The sequence below is a fragment of the Corythoichthys intestinalis genome, chromosome 5 (genome assembly GCF_030265065.1).
Source record: "Corythoichthys intestinalis isolate RoL2023-P3 chromosome 5, ASM3026506v1, whole genome shotgun sequence".
NCBI classification, from domain to species: Eukaryota; Metazoa; Chordata; class Actinopteri; order Syngnathiformes; family Syngnathidae; genus Corythoichthys; species Corythoichthys intestinalis.
Genome location: NC_080399.1, coordinates 55,654,591 through 55,667,442, shown reverse-complemented (window position 1 = coordinate 55,667,442; position 12,852 = coordinate 55,654,591). Strand labels below are relative to the sequence as shown.

The window sequence follows — 12,852 nt, the reverse complement described above, 5'->3', positions numbered from 1 at the left end:
ACGGAAAGAATCTCTTTAAAATAAATTACGCACATAATTTATTGCATACAGTAGTGCTGTTAATCGCAACTAATCGCATGCGAAAGACTATGTGCGTGTGTGTGTGTGTGTGTAAGGCTAAGCATGATTTGATTAAGGTCAAACTCATTTGCTACCATTACACAGTGCGAGCTAATTCTGTATTTACATTGTGAATACTTGTCAAGATTAATGACAATGGTAACACAAGACTTAGTTTGAATAAGATAACTGATTATTCAAAATTATTAAAAAAATAAAACAATGATTTTTTTTTGTGTAACAAGATTTCTGACAGAACAGTTAAGAAATGAAACATTTCCTATGGACAAAAATTATTGCCTACCTCCGAGGAGGATGCTGCTGCCGTTCCTTCTGCCTTCCTTCCCTCTGGCTGGAAGGTTTCGCGGGTTCCCGGGAAGGTATCTGTCTAACCATTACACCGCCTCCACCAGCACTAGCATCACCACCGGCTCCAATAACTACTCCTCCGGGCTCCCTAAGATTGGTGGGAGGCTTTCCTCCCTCTGGCAAGGGTTTGAAAGGCCTGTTCATTGGTCCACTAGGTGGTGGTGGTGGTGGTGGAGTCTGAGCTTTCTTCATAGGAGGTTTGTCCCTGCGTGGAATAGGTGCAGCACCCTGCTTCAGTGGCACACTATGGATAGGGGGCAAAATACATGTTTTAAGCATACAGACAAACCAAGGCGTAATCATGCTATACATTTTCAAAGAGAACACAGGGTGTTACTAGGGGTGTAAATCACAAATCTCAAGAAGATACAGTGCCTCACCAAATTGAGTACACCCCTCGCATTTCTGCAGATATTTAAGTACATCTTTTCATGGGACTCCACTGACAGAATGACACTCTGACACAATGAAAAGTAGTCTGTTTGCAGCTTATATAATAGAGTTAATTTATTTCCCCCTCAAAATAAGTAAAAAAACAGCCATTAATATCTAAACTCCTGGCAACAAAAGTGAGTACACCCCTTAGAAACTACATCCCTAAATGTCCAAATTGAGTACTGCTTGTCATTTTCCCTCCAAAATGTCATGTGATTTGTTAGTGTTACTAGGTCCAGGTGTGCATAGGGACCAATGTGTGTTCAAATTTGTAGTGCAGGCCTCACACTCTCTCATACTGGTCACTGGAAGTTCCAACCTGACACCACATGGCAAAGAACTCTGAGAATCTTAAAAGACGTATTGTTGCGTTACATGAAGATGGCCAAGGCTACAAGAAGATTGCCAGCACTCTGAAACTGAGCTGCAGCACCGTGGCTAAGATCATCCAGCGTTTTAAAAGAGCAGGGTCCACTCAGAACAGGCCTCGGGTTGGTCGTCCAAAGAAGCTGAGTGCACGTGCTGAGTGTCAAATCCAAATGCTTTCTTTGAAAGATGGTTGCAGGAGTGCTGTCAACATTGGTGCAGAGATTGAAGAGGTGGGGGGTCAGTCTGTTAGTGCTCAGACCATATGCCGCACTTACATCAAATTGGTGTGCATGGCTGTCACCCCAGGAGGAAGCCTCTTCTGAAGACGGTACACAAAAAGGCCCGCAAAGAGTTTGCTGAAGACATGTCAACAAAGCATATGAATTACTGGAACCATGTCCTATGGTCTGATGAGACGAAGATTAATTTGTTTGGTTCCGATGGTCTCAAGCATGTGTGGTGGCGGCTAGGTGAGAAGTACAAAGATAAGTGTGTCATGCCTACAGTCAAGCATGGTGGTGGGAATAATAATATGGTATCTGACTGCCACTGTTGTTACCTTTTCTGTTGTAAAAAAACAACTTTAGTAAAGGGGAAGTGTAAATAAATTATAGAATTAAGATTTTTTATTAATGAAAAAATTAAAAGTGTTCGTTGGCTGTCACTAAGTACCATTTGTGACACAGGAAGTTTTGCTACACAAAAATAACAATGTAAATTTCCCCCAAGAACGGTCAGAGACATAAGACAACCAGAGGATGTAATATATAAGACAGACAGCATGGCATATATAGTGGTAAAAGATAGATTGTTGAAACAGGAGAATGTCATAGTCAGTGGCGTAAGGCAACGCACACAAGAAAAAGGTGTCGATAAACCTACCTCGGCTTTTTCAGCCCACTCACTCAAGCCATCTCTTAAAATGAACATTTGCATGTTCTTCCACATCTTTACCAGTAAATTTGGCACCAGGGACCTCATTTTCGGATAGAAATGGTAGGTTTAGCTCAGTAAACATCTTGTTTGTACACTATTTACATGCATTTAGCATTGGGACAAACGCGAGCTTGACCCACCTAGCAACAATTGCTAATGTCATGAATATTAATGAGCAAAAGTGACATGTTGCGTGCGGTACGCAATTGAGGAACTCTGAACTTCATGGTTAGTTGGTACAACATAGATTTATATTTTTTTATGTAAATTAAAGACAAATCGGTGGCTATATTTATTATCCGTATGAACTGAAAGCATGCAATGCAAATGTCTTCACAGCAAATTCAGATGGGATGCAATTCCAGTAAGAATCAACCACTCCTTGAAAAATGGGGACATAGTTTTGCTGAATAAACATGACTGACGTCTGTCTTTAAACATAAAAAAATGTTGCATTACCCTTTAGCAAGCACTGGAGGAAGGTCTGGCTTATTTTTGGCATTCCTTTGTACTGCTGGGGCTGGTGAAGGAGATGTGGAAAAAGATCTTGACCTGAAACAATAATTAAGCATTCAATATGAACATTGTAAATCTGACAATAAACAGTTATGCTTTTTATACACAGTGCTAAAAATAAATCAGGAGAGCCTCGTTTGTCAAGTAAGCTTGCTATCCATTCTGTAGTGAACACCAATTTTCACAATTAGTGGGGCGGGCCCAAGACAAAACGTTTGCAAACAATATGACTAAATAATTCTTGAATGTAACACACTTTCATGCTTATTACTCGTTTCAAAAGCAGTTTTGTCTCTATATTCATGTATTATTCGCTGGCCTGATTTGTTAGTTTGCAGTGGTATGAAAATGTTAATTGTTTAATTTTTTTAATTTTAATTTATTTTTTTATTAATTAATTTTAAAGATGTTCCTTTATAAATCATTAGTTGTATGGATTAGCGGTTTCAGCTATACATTAAGGCCAAAAAGTAATTAGTGGCAAGATAGTAATTAGTCAGCCACCATTTGTGCAAGTTCTCCCATTTAAAAAGATCAGAAGCCTTTTTTTACTCCACTGTATAAACTGATGTTTTCAAAAGCCTTATTTTGATTCCTGAAATCTTTGGCCCGATAAGGCGCTATTCCCCCCTCTCCACTTTGAACCCTGCAGTTAATCGTCCAGTGCGGTTTATTTTTGGATTTTAAAGGGCAACGAGGTGTATGACTTGTGGTATGAAACTCCAATAATCCAATGTGGACGCCTGCAGCATCTAGTGCAGTGGGGCTTATGTATAAAGAGATTTTATTTTCTTATAAAAATATTTATAATCAAAAGAAATTGGGGGTGCAGGTTTTAGTCTACTGGAGTTTATGCTCACTGATTTGAGTGCTGAAAATTCGAAAGTCAAAGGAAAACAATGTCTCCCAACGATTAAAATCATTTGGAGACGTCGATTAAACGTTGTACCTATAGTCTATAAAATGGATTTCCTTAAAGCAACACTCGGTAACTTTTCAGTTTTGGTCGATTTTAACGACGCAGGTGGACAAAAGCGGTAGTGTTTTGCCTTAAGGAAGACTGCGTTTCCCATGAGGCCCAGCGCAGGGTGCCGTAAAATCCTGATCTCCAAGTCACCTGCAGATGGATTAAACGACATTTCTGTTTCAGCGGCTGTGTGACGGATGAATAGTAATAAGTAGAGGCCAAGTCACCTGCAGATGGATTAAACGACATTTCTGTTTCAGCGGCTGTGTGACGGATGAATAGTAATAAGTAGAGGTGTGCGAAATTTCCGACTCTTAGATTATTCGCGATCGGCCATGGAAGATTCGAGAACGATTCACAAACATCCAAATTCCGATTATTTATTTATGCCAGCTAAAGCGGAACTAAAACACAGTTAGCGCGGTCTTCAGGGCGCAATGAGGAATGGACCCAGGGTAAATATCATGTTCAACTCATGCCGCTAGATAAAAAAACAATAATACCTGACTGTGGCCGACAGCCGCTACAAACAACGCCCAGTTGCTACAAACTACGGCCACACAATGCTACTGTACAGTAGATATCACATGTATATAGAACTAGATGCAAAATGACAGACCCGGCGGCGTTAGCACATGTATAGAGAATTAGATGCGAAATGACAGACTTGCCGGCGTTGGTAAAAAGCCGCCATCTTAAAGCAGTAGAGTTTTCTGGAAGGCTCTGTTGTAGAGAATCTAATAAACTTTTTATCTAAAATACTCCTGAATCGGCAAAATCTTGAATCTGTCTTTAAATGATGAAACCGTTTTAAAACGTTCACATGTTGAAAGTAGAAGGGAAATTATGGAATAACGGGAGCAATTTTAACAACTTTAACTGTTGATTCACAACATTAAATTAATTGAATGTAGTTTAAAGCTGCAGATACAGAATGGGGACTTGAGTATTTTATTTACGTACTGTTTTGAATTGTTAGTTTGATACTGAAATATTTGTTTAAACCTGAGAGGATTTTTCGTACAAATCTGGAAATAATGCATGGAACATTAAAAGCAGCTAAAAGCATGGGGGAGAGGGTGCATCAATGATCGATTTTAATCGAATCGTAGCCTCTGAATCGTAATCAAATCATTAGGTGCCTCAAGAGTCCCACCTCTGGTAATGAATCCAGTTGTAGCTAAACAATAGCATACCAAGATCGATGATGTTGACAGTAAGAAACGTTTGATTTGTACCGTATTAAAAAAAAAAGTAAAAAATCATTCAAAAGCTATGGCGAAACCTTGGAATCTCAGCGAGTTTGAATTGTACATCAAAGGTGAAACTCTTCTGTACCGCTTAAATTCACCTATCCAGTGGTGCTGGAGTCTATCCCAGCCAGAGCCATGTACTCACTATACGATTTTACTTCCGGGTAATGGAGCCAGAATAGTTCCAGACATCGCTTTGACTAGGGCAGACCCCATTTATTTGAATGGCTGGCTGGCAAGTATACTCAGAAGTAAGCTGATAAAAAAAAAGAAAAAAAAAAAACAACCTCTTTTGAATGTTCAACTGTATAACTGTATTTTATCAGAGGCGCTTTATGATCTATATGTTAAGCTTTATTTGTATATGCATGGCGTACTTAGATTTATATTTTATCTCGGTTGACGAGCGATTTTCTCCTACTTTTTAAGATGACTGCTACCTGGGAAGGTATCGTCAGGGATGAATTGATTAAGTCACTACCTCTTTTAAATTGTTAACTCTTTCAGAAGCCGCATTCACTGTATTTGTGAATATTTGTACATGACTGGCTTTCATGTGGTTGTTAGCTCGATTTTGTAAGCTTTGAAGGTATCTCGGTACAAAGTTAGTGCATGACAACCTGTATTATTTACATCAAAATGTTTGACATTATACTGCATTTTGGAGATATAGATTGAAGAGTGATGTCAACGAATAATAGACACAAAATTATAATAGAAAACTAATTAAATGTATATATATACATTTTTTTTTCAGTCAAACGTTACATTTTCATGATGCACATCATGCTGCTGCTTGTGCTGGGGACAGCTGCTGGCGCCTGCTGATGGTGACTGCTGGCTGTGGCCACTGAGCCCCTTCTTAAACAGCAAAAAGCAAAAAAAGCCTTTCAATTCATGCTTTGATGGCTGACCATTGCCATCCATTTTTTCTGCTGCTCTAGGTCCTTGGGGAAACCCTACAAACCATAGCCCATTTCGGACCTATTGATGCATCCAAATGCTGCACAACCAACCATCACAGCCCAGTGATCTATAAAATGTTAGGTGTAAACAAACTGTGATACCAATTTCATCAATTGTTCAATAAAAATATGATTTTCTTTGTCAAAGGGTAAGTGAGTTTTTATCATACATTATCATTAGGGTTGGGCATCGAGCATCAATGGGACATGGTTCTAACGCTCCGATGATCCCGGAACCGTTCGAATTTTAAAATTTCGATTCCATGTTTCGATGCCCTGACCGTCAAACGGAAAAAAATTGCTGCTGAAAATCACGAAGAAGAAGCCACAAAAAGCGCGTGTTTGTGCACTGCAACTTGATTACAACCATGGACACGGTGTGGCGGCGCTCAACAGTTTGGCTCAACTTTACAAAAAAAATACCAGTCAGCTCAGTGCAACATTTGCAACAAAACTATATCATGCAAAGGTGGCTCCACGACCAGTATGATTAAACACCTCCGGCTTCATGGAATACAAGTGCCGAGCAGAGGTTGTGCTAGACTTTTTCGTTGTCTGTCATTTTGACTGACAGGGTAATAAAAATCCGGTCATAATCTATTTTTACCCGTTACTTAAATTTTTAAAATGATAATAATGACATTTTCAATAGTATTTAGTTTACATTCATTTTTAATTAATATTCTGTCCGAACAAGCTTAACAGAGAAACCACACCGTGCCATCACACATCAAGCAGTTGAATATGTAACTTTCTCTGCAGTGACAAAAACAGCTGACTGTGGCCCCAGTAGGTAGGCTACATATGGAACAATGAAATTAACAGTTCACCTGCTGTGGCCTGAACGCAATCTTACACCTTCCTCCTGGTGCGTATGGACTTGAATTGCGTGCCCGCTTGTGCAGTCCCTCTTTTTTCACCTCTTTTATCAACACCATCGTCATTTTGGGGCTTTTTGAAGAAACTTCGGACACTCAGTTGCCTTGACATTTTTCCGAGTAAGGCCAACGACGTCATGCATCAAGAGAAAATAGCTAATTAATATGCTCACTCGCCACCCTGTGGTCTGGGGTGTGAATTGCAACCTTTCAAAATGACAGATGGACTTTAGTTTTTTCCGTCACCGTTTTAAAAAAACCGGTCAACGACGGAAAATATTCGGTTAACGCGACCCCTGGTGCCGAGTACCATAACTAAGTGCCGCGCCGGTTTGTCGTAGCTTCCAGCTAAGGCACATGTATGGCAAAAGAATATGTGTAAATGTTTTCTCTGTTAGCTTTTGAAAAATAAACATCTTTGTGAAAGTGCACTCCTGCGGTAAGAAACTGACATTTATATACAAGTTAAAAATATGAATTATATGAACTTCTCACAGGGCTAAATTTAATAATAATTGCATTAACAAAAATAATAATAATAAGGAATAATTAATTCTAAATTCATATTATTAAAAAAAATCATCCAGAAGTTAAGACATCAATATTAACTAATAAATTTTTAAACTTTAAATTGTTTGACCCTGCCTCTTTTTTTTTTTTTTTTTGTACTTTCTTTTTTTTGACTCTGCCTTTTAAAAGAATCGGAATCAAGAATCGTTCAGAACCTGAATCGAAACATGGAATCGGAACTGGAATCGTTTAATTTCAAACGATGCCCAACCCTATCTATCATCATCTATCAATCTAGACATTCGCTGGAAAAAGCATTATTCTAGTTTTGAAAAAAGAAAACCCTAAATCATCTTGCATTTCAATATAAAAGTCAATTTCCCGTGCTAATGCTAACACAAACATGAAACTTTCCCTTCACAACATAAGAACGTTCCCTTCTGCGTCATAGTTTACGTAGTTTTCAGTTGTCACCTTACCACTCTAAATGTAAAACCAGAATTTACAAATATGTTATAATGCAATGACATAATCAAACATGTACTTAGATACGTGATTTTATCAATTTTTTCCCCACAAAGGTCCCAATCATCGCAGTCAGTTCCATAGAAAACCATTGCAGCGCTGCTTGTGCTTGGAACTATTCAACGCCTACATGAACCACGTGACGACCCGCGGGGAAATCAGAGAGTGCCGCAACTCTCTTTCTACATGGCTCTAATCCCAGCTAACTATGAGCAGGAGATGGGGTAGACCCGGAACTGTGTCAAAAGGTGACATCCCCATTAAAAACGTACCTAGAGCGGCTCCCACTGAACGAACTGTGACGGGAGGAGTGGCTAGAGTAGGAGCTAAATGAGCTGGAGCGGCTGCGAGAACGTGATGACCCAGAGCCTGTGTACGATGAAGAGCGAGACGAAGACCTGCAAAGGACAAACAGTATTGGCTTGATTAAGGACACAGAAAAAAAAAAATAACACAAACTGAAAGCTACAGTGAGGTTGCCTGGAATTGTGAACGCTGTAAAGGAATTTGGTAATTTGGTGGACATACAATATCTATGCGACACAAAGGTGTTTATCATAATAATCGGAGTTCCTCATACCGAGAAGAGTTTGACAGAGAAACAGAAGAACCCGAACGACGATTTCTCCGACGACCTCGGGGTGGGGAGCCCAGTCCAGATCTTCTCCTGGGGGATTTTGACCGACGCCATGGGTCCTTCCACTCATCTGGTTGTCTCATTAATGGTACAAGGTCTTTCTTTGTGGGAGGCTCCATTGGTCGGCTGAAAAGACAGAAGGCATACAAAATTTCAGATAAGATGTGAGCAAGCATTAAGGCTGCAACAGCTAATCGATTAAAATCGATAAATACGGTAAATTAGTTGTCAACGAATAGCCGGCAGCTATGAGCAGACCCGTTTGGGTCCTTGTTTGTGTGTAATGTGATCCTGCGCACGCACGCCAGTGATTAGAGCAAGAGAGTGTTCACTGCTACAGTCAAGGTTGGGTTGCTGAATCAATTATATTACAAAGTGTCGGGAGTTAGATTGTCTTTTGTGTTGTTAGATCCAGTGTGCCTCTGTCAGACGTGAGCAAATGAAGCCAACTGTATTGTTTGTATTCTTTGTTAAAGCAGTAATGTGAAGTAATTTCTTCACATGCCAAATAGGGTCACAAGTAAAGTAGTTAAACATTGTCCAACAAATAAAGCATGAAAAAAATAATCTATATGTTGTATATTTGACAAAATAATTGCGTTTAAGTTCAAGCCTGAAAGGGGACGAACCCGGAAGTGATACGTCACACCGGGAACGCGATGGCACCGCCATACATACGGCTGCCATACAAAGCCCTTCAAACAATGATTCAAACAGCGATATAAGCGATAGATCAAGCGCAAGGGAGGAGATCCAAGTTTTTGAAGAGTTGGAGGAAGAAGAGGAGATTGGAATTTTATGTTATTAGGCAGACGCTAATCAGGATGCAAACAATGTGCCTAGACTTCCTGACATGGAATGGATAAAAGACCCATCGAGATTATAACATTGGTAAGATATAGGCTGTTATTATTTTCATGATTTGAAGATGCAGGCATTTGCACATAATTTTATGTTTTTGTCAATCTGATGACATTGTTAAAAAAAAAAAAAATCAGACTTCATGTTCATTTTGGCAGATCCGGCAGCTCTCGTGCATATAAAATAATAATATAAAAACGTTGGGGGGAAAGAAGGAGATGAGTCGTTGTTATATCTTGACCGAGTGACCCACACGACACCTTTATTGGCTTTTACAACTTTACTCAACGTCTTGCCAAGTGAGTCTGAACAACAACTTTTCTCTCTTTTAGTGAAGGAGTAAGGCACAAACAATAACACATCTAAATGACATGCGTACACTCTACTGGTGAACTCCCGTATTACAACTAAATAATATCCACTATATTACAGTCGCCGATGGCGTTCTCCACTTTATTGTGGCAACAATAAGAAAACAAAGTGGCGTCTAATGGCGTGAGGAAATGTAGTTTTTTCACACAAGCGAACAGATTACAAAGCACCACTTCAGTGTTGTCCCGAGACTACATTTCCCATGATTCACTGCGTGGCCTGCGCGCTCGCTGATTCGCTGCCAGACATTAAAAGCAACACTTGTCACCTGTCATCGGCTCTCGCGAAGCGCCGAAACACAAACTAGAAGGCTATCAAGCGATCACCGTGAAAGAAACGGCGAACTGTACAAATGCAATGCAATGCTTGAAGCATGAAGGTGGAAATACATAATACAAATACAAATAAATGTGCAAAAACTCACCGGCGGTGTGTGTCTCTTACTGCAACGTGACCGTGAATTACCGCGACGCCAACCCGCTTATGTGCACATCCACACCCCTTTCCCGATTGACAGTGGATTAACCCTTTCGGACAAGATCGTAGATGACGCACAATTTAAACACGCTTAACCTAGCGAACGCAACAACAACTGTGATCGGGGATAGCCTCGGCTAACGTCGCTAGCTTATACTGTTCATTCCACAACAGTTGGCAGCTCTGCTTTGACAAAGTCATCAGTCATCTATCCAAAAATCACACTTTTTGGCAAATCCTTGATCATAAGCAGACTGGTTAAGGAAGCAGGCATCTTCGAAGTGTTTGCAGCAGAGAACACTACTCGATGATGGCATGAAATTCATTCGCTTCGTGCGAACGAAAGATGTCCATTTACATGCCCTGCTATCCTTTTGCCACTCATACAACTTTTCGTTTGAGTGAGAACAAAACATTGCCACACACCGCCGTGGCATCTTACCGAGAAGCAATGCAACAAACAATAATGTTCTATGGCGGACTTCCCTCGCACTTCCCGGTGTGACGTAATTTCCGAAGATTGCCGAAGAAAAGCATTTTCGTTGTCAAGGGCGTTGCTATGGGTTAAACAAAGAATCTGGAAGGGTTGCGTTAAAAAAAATAATGAAAATATGCTTATAATTGTTTAGCCATTGATATTATTCAAAAACATGATTGGCCAACCTTAGTTCACATTTCCCTTTTAATGAGATGTTACTACTTAGCACGGAGCACTAAGCTAGTTAGCAATTACGCCAATCAGTGTCTTAAGTGTCCGTTTGTATTGTGTTTTAGAGAAGCATATTAGCATTTGAGTTATTGTTCGTGTTCTCATTTCTGTTTTGAAAGAAACCACACACATCAACCCTTTCATCTAACAGCTTAAAGTCTCAACACAAATTCATATTCAAACTGTAAAATGTCATACTAGAGTGTTTTGAAATTGGATTTTGATTGAATTTATGAACAACTGTTGGATAAACTGATTCATTACAGTATGCTTCTTTATCAGATTTTGTTTTGTTTGTTTTAAGAAAATATACGAGTCTTTGACACAATTTATATCAGCGCTTTGCCCACAAAAAAAAAGTCAATCGGCAGAACTTTTTTTTTTTATTTGAAAGAACAAAGCTTTGTCTGATTTGTTTACTGAGGCATTCTTTTCAAGTTTTATACTCAGAACAACAACTAATATATTAAATCGATTAATGAATTAATTGCCAACGAATTTGATAATTGATACAGTTGAAGACTAGTTAAGTCAGGACGCTGTAATAAAATATTATTTTGGAAGGAAATAGTCATCCATTTTGTCTTCACTGTGACTTACAACATGCCTAAAACAACTTCAAGTTAAATTCTGAATGTAATTGGAAAAAAATGACCATTGTCAGATTATGAAAATAATCGTTAGTTGCAGCCCAAGTCAGCATAAAAGATTTCAGAATATCTTGACTAATCTAAGAAGCAAATAAAAGATGGTAAGTTTTTATTTGTTGAGAAGCCTAACATGAACTGGAGCTGCCACAACAAATTTATGACGACACAGGTTGGAAACAAATTTTATAATTAGTTTGTTACATTGCGTGATTATTGTCGTCTGCTTAGTGTTGGAGCATGTATCCTGCTTCTGCTTTATGAGTTTTTGCCTTCGGGGCAGTGTGGCACACGCATAGAGATAAACACCTACCTGTACAGGGTTTCAGAATTTTTGGGAGAACTGAAATTTTAGGAGCGCAAGTTGTCAATTTAAGAGTGCAGGGTGTAAATCAACTCTTGGTGCAAATATTCACAAAAATGAGAGGGCATTCATTTCCAGAATATTACTGACGCTTACTTTGACAAGCTCGTTTGTGCATTTTCAGCAACAACGTAACAACTGGACATGACTTCATTGTTAGCAATAAAAAAATCCCTTTTCCCTAAATCTAATTTAACACTAAGCTCGAGCACCAAGCTTCTGTTGTTATCTATTGTTTCCGGCATGCAAGCAAAATGCTCCTCAGTCTTATCAACTGAGAAGCTGAGGTTACAAACGGCTGAATGATTTATTGAAAAAATAGATAAGTTAATCAAATAATGACATTATGAATAATACTAGATAAGCATCGTCTTGAGACAAGGTAAATATCAAACGCAGCAGATGAGGGGTGACACCGTCTTGCGTATATTAGGTAAATGAGTTAATAAATGACAAATTCCAAAAGTGTGATGCAAGCTCAAATACATGACTCAACCGACTCGGATAGTAGAACTAAAATTAGATCATGCTTCTATTTTTAGCTCTTCCGCGTTTCATTTGCTCAGGGCTTATAAAATAAAACATGATAAATAAAGCAAGTAAAGCGGTAACAACGTTCATGATGTTGTGTCAAGTTAAATTTATGAAGCTTCAGGAAAAGTATAATCCAATCTGACTTGATAGGAAGTCAACTATAAAAGTGAAGGCAAACATTGCATCATGTTAGTGTGAAAATGCAGAGTTATGATGCTTGTCATAGAACAATTTATTGAGATCCCTAAGGCAACATGGTAATTCCGCAATATTTCAAAACTGGCATTTTCTTTGTCATTCAAAAAAACAACAACAAATAAAGTGAACAAAAAAATTAAGTGTCACTTTTGTTTTGATAAACAACAGAAACAAAAAAGTGACAGTCAATTGAGTAAACTTAAGAGGCATTAATCATTTTCCAATATTTTAAATATTTTCATGCATAAGGTCGGAATGGGAATGTGCTGG

The 12,852-nt window shown here is 38.9% G+C and overlaps 1 protein-coding gene across 1 annotated transcript in view; it reads right to left on the bottom strand.

Moving 5' to 3' along the window:
- zc3h18 (zinc finger CCCH-type containing 18) overlaps positions 1 to 12,852 on the bottom strand; it is a 59,575-nt gene that overhangs the window by 16,022 nt on the left and 30,701 nt on the right. The window contains exons 10-13 of the mRNA XM_057835924.1: positions 8,364 to 8,546; positions 8,056 to 8,181; positions 2,629 to 2,721; positions 365 to 673 (exon numbers count right to left, since the gene is read on the bottom strand). Of these exons, the coding sequence (XP_057691907.1) occupies positions 365 to 673; positions 2,629 to 2,721; positions 8,056 to 8,181; positions 8,364 to 8,546 (711 nt within the window). The remainder of the gene's footprint in view (positions 1 to 364; positions 674 to 2,628; positions 2,722 to 8,055; positions 8,182 to 8,363; positions 8,547 to 12,852) is intronic.